Source organism: Ascidiella aspersa, chromosome 9, assembly GCF_963924565.1.
Source record: "Ascidiella aspersa chromosome 9, kaAscAspe10.2, whole genome shotgun sequence".
NCBI classification, from domain to species: domain Eukaryota; kingdom Metazoa; phylum Chordata; class Ascidiacea; order Phlebobranchia; family Ascidiidae; genus Ascidiella; species Ascidiella aspersa.
The window spans coordinates 8668881-8678550 of NC_139455.1; the positions used below are offsets into that span (position 1 = coordinate 8668881).

General features: G+C 36.5%; 1 protein-coding gene across 1 annotated transcript; it reads right to left on the reverse strand.

Annotated features, from left to right (window-relative positions):
- Nucleotides 1-2480: 2480 nt before the first annotated feature.
- Nucleotides 2481-6451, reverse strand: LOC146132289 (uncharacterized). Its single transcript, XM_083397423.1, has 3 exons — nt 6036-6451; nt 5249-5419; nt 2481-4044 (listed from the first exon to the last, which is right to left on the reverse strand). Exons 1-3 carry the CDS (start codon nt 6425-6427, stop codon nt 3774-3776), a joined length of 834 nt encoding a protein of 277 aa, XP_083253549.1. The 5' UTR covers nt 6428-6451; the 3' UTR covers nt 2481-3773.
- Nucleotides 6452-9670: the final 3219 nt, after the last annotated feature.

A 9670-nucleotide genomic window follows, 5' to 3' on the forward strand; every position in this document is an offset into this window, starting at 1 on the left:
AGAAGTTTATAGGTTAAAATAAAGTTAAAATTTACAATAAAGTCAAAATTTGTCAAATTATGGCTTTTGACAAAGTTTTTGTGTTTCTTGAGCGTAATTTTGGTAAAAATCGTTGTGGAAGCATTGTAAATCAGGAACTGCGGCACAATTAAACCCTATTAACCCATAAAAGCATGAAAAATGTCACAATGCCAACTTGGATCAGCAGTAACTGTTATCGCAAATTGTCCATTTTTTATTTTATTTTACGTAATTAAACAATTCTTATAAAACACTTTATCTACATATACGTGGTCTTTTCGAAATCAACGTTTGGATCTTAGGAATAGCCTACTGACATTCTGTAATACAAAAATGCCTAAGCAAGCTAAATCTATCGCTGCACTTTTTATAATCCATAAAACACCTTGACTTTGCGACAAAATATTACATTTTGGTCTGAAATCGACAACATATTATGTCTGGGTAACTGGCATCAATTCAAGGAAGAACTGTGGCCTCTACAAACAAGCAATTTTTTTAGGTTAAAATAAAGTTAAAAAAAAATATTTTTTAGGTTAAAATGAAAATGGCCCTATTTATTAGCCTTACTTTTAACCAACTTTATGTGCTGTTCTTTGTCACAAACAAATTATTTAATAAAATATGAAAGGTAGTCTATTTAGAGCAGCGTTTCTCAACCGGTGCGCCGTGGAAGGTGGCCAGGTGCGCCGCGAGAAAATGGGGAAAAAATGTTACGAAAATTCTGTCTTATTTGTAAAATTTGCGAATAATTTTAGAATAAACTCTAGTCACTATTTTCTGTGAATAAACACTGAGCAATATGACAGGATTCGTAGCCCTTATTGAAGTCCCAATGGTTGATGTTGGCTCTTAGCTAAAAAAGAAAGAGGAACTATTGCAATCTAGCGGGGCTTCCGCCATAAGACCACAATTAAAACAACAGCAACTTCGGCATAAAAAACAGTTCGGAGTAAGACCAAAAGGTGATAACGTTTAAATAAAAATAAGACCTAAATTCGCCCGAATAAGGCCTAAATGGCAAGAATAAGGCCTTTGCTACCTTTTACTTAACCCCAAACCCCATCAATAACTTCAACACAAACTCCCCCAAATTCTAATTCTACCCATTACTCGCCCCTAACCCCAAACAGAGGCAACAATCCTGTGCCAAAACACTATGGCACCCAAACGTCGACACCAAAACGGCCGATGCCAAGAATATGCCCTTTAATCGTCCCATGCCCTGTTTTTTTTTACAGTTTTGGGCGTTATTTTGTCCATTTAGGTTTTTTTCCGTTACATTTTGGATTTATTCCGAGTTAGATGTTGTTGCTCTTGGGGCGTATTCTGTGTTTCCATCGAACTCTAACTAACATACCGTGTGTTTTCATAATTTTACAACATGAAAGGCCTATTTCATTTATTTTCTTTCTCTTTAGGCATGTCTTATTGAGCACATCGTATTTTATAGCAGGTCTGTGGAGCCGGGAGTCATATTTGAGACTCGGCGTAGCGTAATCGATTTATTTTGCTGAAATCGGACTGATGGAGTCCCGAGTCCCGAGTCCCGAGTCCGACGTGCGCAGTACCAATTTTAAAACTAATAAGTTTCTTAGACAGATTTTTAAATATACTTGGTTACGTTATACTTACCTAATAGGTTATGCAAACCTCCCCGTGGCGAAGTGATTTTAGGTCTCCTTAACATCGCCACTTTCAACGTTTTATTCTAAACAAAATGTAACAACCTATCACAAAAACTTGGTTCTTGAGTGCGTTCAGCAGAAAACATGTTTCTGTAATAATTTGTCGTTATGTGGGGCAAGGTTCTTTACAGAAACGAAAATATTATTCGCGCTGATCAGAATTATGTTTTTGATTGATAATTAAAAAAACAGTGTAAGGATATATATGATTTGCTATGGTAAAACGAAAATCGACAAAAGAAAAACTATAGATACCGCACACGTTTAATAACAAACATATACACCTTGTTTGCCAAAGCCTTCGGTATTTTTGACGGACATACCAAGTGATTGCATTTTCTTAGTAAATTTAAGAACTGTTGTTGATAATGAGATTCTGCGAGTATAATAATATGTTTCTTGTGGTTTCGTTCATTTCGAATTTACTGAAAGCTATAGTTGCTTCTGCTATACGTCTATCTGGACGCCCAAAAACATTTTGTCAGCCTCCTGCTATTCTCTTTCATCAAACAGATAGGAATGTACAACTGAAAAGACGCTGACAAACCCTACTTTTGAGGCATTGAAGTCAAATGAAGGGGGATTCGAAATGGTGTGAAATCATCGCTTGAAAGTTTAACTACGCTACTTTGTTTATGCTAGTTAATTAACTCTCCAAACTTATATCCAAACAAACCAGGCAAAACGGGAAAACACAAGTTTCAATTGCAGCCTTCAGATATTGCCAACACCGTACTTACTGCGTTTTAAACAATGTATTTTGTTGCTTAAAATTTTATAAATTGCATCACAATTTTTTTCAGAAATGACATCACAGAGTTACGAAATAAAGTAACGTCACATAGTTACGTCATAAGTGACGTCACACGGTTACGTGAAAAAATGACGTCACAACTAAACATGATGTCATAAAAAGTATAACCTTAAACACCACAGTTCGTTTATTTGGTTAAAGTTTTAGATTGAATAGGTGTTACTTTCAATACAAAAGGTATAACGATGTAATCGACTCTCGCAAAGCGCGCCTTTAAATCGTTAAGGTTTACCGATAGGACGTGCGACACCTTTGGGCTAAAACAATTTGATAAAAATGGGCTAAGATTTTCTAGCAACATAATCAGATTGCCGCGTAGCGCGAAAAAAATGCATTTATTTAGTTGAAATAAGCCCGAATACATGGGGAGGGCATAGCCACTTGGCTAAGATATTCTCGAGACATAACTAGAAGTTTTGAATTTGCTTAGTTAAAATAGGCCAAAACAGTTTGGGGGAATGCATGGCAACGTCCACCACTCTGATGAGGCCCCGTGAGAGGTTTGAAGAGGCCGGACTCCTCCTCTTACTTTATAGGCTGATAAATATGTTAATCGCAAGAATATTGTCTTTTGGATTTTTTTAAAGGAGTTTATTGATAAATAATATACATTTTGACAGCTTGTATATAGAGTGATTATAGTGAGCATGAGTACCAACTGACTGTCGGAGTATTATTGTACTGTAAAAGCTTAATTTTCGCTTTATTTAAACTTTAAATGTGTCCGGCATTATTTCAAGGATGCGTAAGGGCTCCACAAGGCGAAAACGTTAAAAAAACATGAAGGAAGGATACATACAACGATTGTAAGAAGAAATAATTTGCTAGTTGTTATGAGATCCAGCGCAGCTGTTTCATATAATAATAAATCAAATGTATAGCTATGACAAAACATGCGAAGGAAGCATCGGCAAAATATGTACAGCAAACACACAATTGTTTCAAAATATATTATCGTAAAGTGTTTTTTTGTCTTTTCATGGTTTTCTACTATTGACAAATTATTCCTCATTATTTAGTTACTAACGAAAGTGCAAACAAATATTGTCGGTATTGCAGGATAGAGCACAAAATGTCAACATTTTGTCTAATGGCCAAAAAATACTGCGGACCGGCGTTTAGCAGCCGCTGTGCTTTACGACTTTATAGAAACATTTAGCAATTAGATAAACTAAATTACTAAATATTTGGTCTCCACAAAACAAAACATGTACTAATTGGAACTGCAATCAAACGTATTCGCATAAAGTTCACATTAACTTACAACAGGACCAGCATGATGTTGATTCGCTGTCATCTTGGGCACCCGTCCATTCTTCATTACGTACGTTTTCGCGAGTTATGCGCTGTGCTGTTGTCGGATTCGGTTGGTTAATTGCCGATTGCCTGTTACTGTGTGCGGGGTTATGCATCGATTGTCGCATGTTGTTTGGCCAATAGGCTTTCTCATCCGGTCGATCAGTGTTAGGTGTAATGGTTTGGAGTGGCTTTCTTGTCGGTGCATAAATACTATCGTTGGTTCTGAAATATGAATAGTAACCACATGGTTTCAATAACCAAGATAGGGTAGCAGTGTTGTAAACAAGTTGTTTGTAAAACAACAGAAGTCCCAGACAAGTCTTTCGCGATCAACTTAAGTCCAAGTCAAGTATTTTGGAAAAAATAACAGGACAAGTCCCAGTCAAATCAATAACCTCTTCCGATTATGAGCAATTACTTAACTAAAAATTAACTTAAACGCAACCGTTATCAAGCAAAGTGTTTTATGTTCAAAACATAAGATTAATAAGTCAATTTTCTTTAAAAAAATGCCTATTGAAAACACTTCATTCCAACTCATCTAACATGTCCAAAATATAAAAGTCAAGTCAAGTCATTTGTCCAAAATACTTAAGTAAATTGAAGTCATTTGAAAACAGTTAAGTCATCCAAACACTGGAGGGTGAAGAAGTGTATAAAGTGGTTGTCAAATAAAATATGAAAGTAAAATTTGCAAGGTTACCGGTAACCTAAAACTTTTAATACTAAAATGTTGCAAATTGGGAAGGCTGAGAGTATTACATTTTATTAGTGTAAAATTGTGATTACCGCTAACAACTTTGTTGACTGTGTACAAAGTCTTTAGACTTATGTTTTAAATTCTCTATTTAGGGATGTCATACAATTATACTTAGATAATTGAGTTCAAAAGCGACGCATTCAAAGCGTCGTTATACATACCATGTTAAAATTTTAACCAGGCGCAACTAATTTGTCGGCATATCAGCCTCGTTTCACGTCCAAGCCATTGTCAGTTACGTCAGAAATGTAATACACCTTTTTCCGTTTTTAAAATCCATGAAGTAGGTTAATACAGGTTACGTTTTTTCTATGATATGTCATGGGAAGGGGTGTCCAACTCAAACATGCCGAAGTGCCAATTTTTATCTTATAACTTCTTCCCGTGCATCTTATAGCTTTCTTCAAGTTTAGCAACTATATTTTTTCTGATATTAAAATCGCCTTTATACAAAAAAATAAATCAGTATAATGTTATAATATCAGAAGTAATTGTTTGTTGTCGTAATTGCTAGGATTGTTTTCTATTGTGAATTAACGATGACAATTGGCTGACTAACAAATTTAGCTTTTTTGAGAATTGGCTGTATCTTTGGAGGGCTTGCATGCCATTTTTTATTAGGTCGCCTCATGTTAGACACCTCTGTGTTAAATGCTTTTCACAAACCTTCCGCTAGTTGATGCTGACCCAAGGCTTTTGTGAACTGATGGCTGATGGGTGTCTACGGATTGGCGAGCTACCCGGCTTGCACGTAAAGTAGAAATATAACGCTCAGTTGGCAATGCTGCTGCCACATTCGGCACAACAGTGTCACGGCTCGGGGCTGCTATCGTAACTCTGAAAATAATTATTAACCAATTAGAGATGATTGGACGTCTCTGAGCTATTGAATAACCATGCAAGACATTTTTAAACTACACATACAAATTTGATAACTTAGTATTTTTGTACCATGAGTCATCTTGTATTGTTTGTGGATACTCCACATTATTTTAACACTTCTGTGGATTGTCGAAAGATTTGTGATTTTTGGGAAAACAGTTGATTAAACATTTTGATGGAAGCCGCAGTTTAAGAATAAAACTAAAGGGTGTAGCAAGTAAGCTAATTATTGGGTGCATGGGTGGGTTGAGCCTTTTGTTTAATTTAAAAACTTCTATAAAAGTACAAGCAATATGGGTCAATAAAAGTACAAGCAATAAAAGTACAACCTTTGATTAAAATAAGTTTTTTGACAGACAAATTTCGAAAATCCATTGAAGTCACTGCAGTGTTGACCATTAGCGTCACAAAGCAATGTAAAAGCTATTTTGTTACGTACCAGACAGTATGGCAAGGGCACAATGCCAGTTTTATTAACTTACACGCCCTACCCTGGGGGTACGCCTACCCCAGTATGAGAAATCCTGGTCTAGCCGATGGGCTTATCTAATGTTTAATAAAAGTGGCCCACCTTGCCGGTTGATGTACATGTTTGTGCCTTATCTTGGCTGTGTGATCGAACGTCCGATCTCGACGAACACGAATGCTCACTCCGTCGTTTTCCGTCGTGAACTTTTTCTCCAAAATGTAAGGCACCACCTTCACCTTGATCTGGTTTAGAACATTTCGCTGTTCCAAAACTCGAAAGACGTACAGGCGTCTGTTGTCTATACTGTAATACTTGTTATCTTTCTTTGATACACGTATGATTGGGATAGCGTTGATCTCAGTATCGCCACTTTCTATCTCTGCTATTAAGTCGTTTACTCTTCCACAGTCCTGGAACCGGTTGTGTATCGAGTCTTGGGTAAATCTAATTTCGGATGGTCTCAGGCAAATCTCATTATTATATCTGTAATCCATTATAAAGAGTATTACCTTGGTGAAACTTTGTCACTATTTGGCTCAAAGGCTACAGTAAACCGACCAATTCAGTGGGAGATCCCCAAACGAGAGCCGACACTTTCCTCTACGCTTGACGTATCTCGCAGGAACACAGTTGAGTACATTGTACTCTACACCTATACGACCACGCTTACTTGTGAACATAATATTGCCTAAATTATGTTTTTTTTACAAACTAACTCTATACAATATAGATTGACTTTATAAGGATTGTTCAGCTTTACGTTGTTTAATCTTAACGCATTTGTTCTGTTTACTGATTTAGACTACTTGGCCCAAAAAATGTCACGCATCAAATACACAATTAGATTTGGAAAACCTTCAACATTAATACTTAACAAAACGTAATACAACATTGTTTTTATGCTTATATACACACCATCAATTTATCGGAGATATAAGTCCTCTTTCAGGGTGATGAAAACCTGGCAGGCCTTGGTGTGAGTGTCCATCGTAAAATCTTTAGAATTATCAAAATATGATTTTTGTGCTTATTTCGCACAATAACTATTGTGTAAGTGCGAAAACCATAATAATTGTTGGATTCATGCAGTTTAGAAAAAAAGTTTTGTTCAAGTATCGTAAAATCAATACACTGGTGAATGTAACTAACATGGCTTTTTCGCAGGTTGCGAAGATACCTTTTAAGTCAAGTCATGTAATAGGTTGTTAGGGTCGCACATGTTGAAATTGCTACCGTTGCGAAACTATTAGGTGTTAGGTCGACATATATTATACAAACCACATAATCAGTCATTGATCCGAATTGCCACGTGTGTAACGAGTACACAATGTTGCTATAGGGACACCAATAACCTTGTCGTAAAGGTTATTGATTAACAATGTAATACGAAAAATTTGAAGGGATTCCATTATAGAAAAAAACGAGTATAAATATAAAACAAGGGTTTAATAGAACAACTCCCTCTTTAATTGAATCTTCGTTAAAGCTCAAGGGTTTAATTTAACACGACAAACATAATATCAACATTCAATATGTAGCGTCAAAGGACACTATACTACCTGTATTTTATTAGCCTTACTTTTAACCAACTTTATGCGCTGTACTTTGTCACAAACAAATTATTTAACAAAATATGAAAGGTAATCTATTTAGAGCAGGGGCGGGCAACGTGCGGCCCTTTGCCATTTTTTGTGCGGCCCTTCACCTTCTTCCAGCTATTTTTCCCTAAATAAGGCTATGAGTGTGCACCAATGTTGGAACTTTTGCCCTTTAAGTTTCCTGTTTAAAAGTGCAATGTAACCCATAGGCTACACCGCTACACTAATGCAGTTGTTGAACTCGAATGGGAAGCATCTATTACAAAACAATCTTTATTCATAAAGTTTTACTTGCTTCACGTTGGTATGATAAAGAATTGTTTTGCAACAAATACACTTGTCTGCTACGACTTTTGCCGCGCATATTGACTGAGATGTATGTTTAACAGCTGGTTTTGAATTATTGCTGTTAAATAGTTTGCGTCTATGCACATCTGGCCTGGAACCAAACATTGACAAGTTGGTTCAAAATATCCAGCACCAGTCTTCTCACTAACTTCTATTTGAAGATCCACATGTGTGTCTGCTATGATATTTTATATTTGCCTGTACTTGTGTTAGTAAAAGCTGAAAATGTTAATTAGTGTTTATTTGATGTGCGGCCCTCCTGTAAGCATTAAATTTCCTAACTGGTCCTTGTGTTAAAAAGGTTGCCCGCCCCTGATTTAGAGTCTTAGAATGACGACAATTGAACGCAAATTTTGCACTTTTATATAAAGGTCAACATCTCGTTTTTTACCAAACTAAACAGCGGTTATTAAACTGTTATTAACACCGACCCCTAATTTTGTTTTGTTACACGTTGACGCTAGGCAAGAAACATGAGAGATCACATCTTTGATTGACTTTCTGCTCAGTGGCATAGCCAGCCGAAAATTTTTTTGGGGGGGGCAAAAAGTTGGAATTTTTTGTTTATCTTTTACCATTGTATTAACTGCCGTTACGAACACAAATAACAACGCTAGCAAACCGTTTCGAGCAGCAACTGACTGAGTGTTAACGCAATACTCAAAAAACAGTCAATGATCAAAAACTGTATGAAAGTAGTAAAAGTACATTAATGTATAGTAAATGTATTAACTACATCGTTTGTGACGTAACAGTGCATGACAATTGAAGGTGTGGCATGTCTGTGATTAAATGTTGTGGTACTGCTCATACATGCTGCAAAACATATTATTAAGAGTAAAATATTTATAAATTTTTGGGGGACCATGGCCCCTCAGCCCCCCCCCCCCCCCTGGCTACGCCTATGTTTCTGCTGTTACTGGTAAAAAAAAACGTGAAAGTTGAACATGAGTATAAACACAATCAGTGCAAAAGCGATTTATTTTTAATTAAACTACTTTTGTTTGAAAAATTGATTACTTTTCACATATAGACTAATATTTCAATTATACCTCCAAACTAGTTCACGTAGCCCCAAGGGGTCCATGGATCCCAGTTTATGACCCCTGCACAAAATTAATTTGTGTTGAGATGGTTCGTTGTTGAACTTTATCCTTTGTTGGAACATAGTTGCTTAGAATCTATTAGGGCAGGGGTCGGCAACCCCTGGCACGCGTGCCACTTTTGGCACATGTTTTTGCATGGCTCGCCAATTAGCACGCCAAGCGCACGTTATATCACCTTAAGAAAGTACAACCATTACATCACTACTACATCATAAATATTACTATTACATCACCAATACTAGTGCTAACTAAATGGTTATAACTAATTCGTGTCACAAATAAGTGTCTGATCTGTTGCATTTAAGATTACTTTTTGTGGGCGTTATGCTTGTTGTTTACCACTAACCGTTCGTATTACGTCACAATGCCCCAAATTTGGCGTAACGTTTACTACGTTAAAGCACGGCATTCTACATCAGTGGTTCTCAACCGCCAGTCCGCGTCAACTTTCCTCCCGGCCCCCAAATACATTACAAAAATAGCAAAAAGCAAGATGTTAAAGGCGGCTTGTCCATTAAATTTAGAACTTAGCCAGTTCCGTAATTTGCAGCATTCTGACGTAACTTAGAGGTAATGGTCTACTTTTGACTTCATCCTACGTCACAATGCTGCAAGTGTTGTGCCTAACTGTTTGAAAGTAGGATACAACTTGTTTAAGTCTTAAACTTTAAGACCAGTTATACGT

Bases quoted from the DNA above. Each gene is read 5' to 3' on its own strand.
- LOC146132289 (XM_083397423.1), bottom strand. From the start codon at position 6,427: ATGGATTACAGATATAATAATGAGATTTGCCTGAGACCATCCGAAATT. The intron at 5,420-6,035 runs GTGGGCCACTTT...AATTATTTTCAG, and splicing joins CATGTACATCAACCGGCAAG to AGTTACGATAGCAGCCCCGA. The intron at 4,045-5,248 runs GTTTGTGAAAAG...TTCATATTTCAG, and splicing joins TCAGCATCAACTAGCGGAAG to AACCAACGATAGTATTTATG.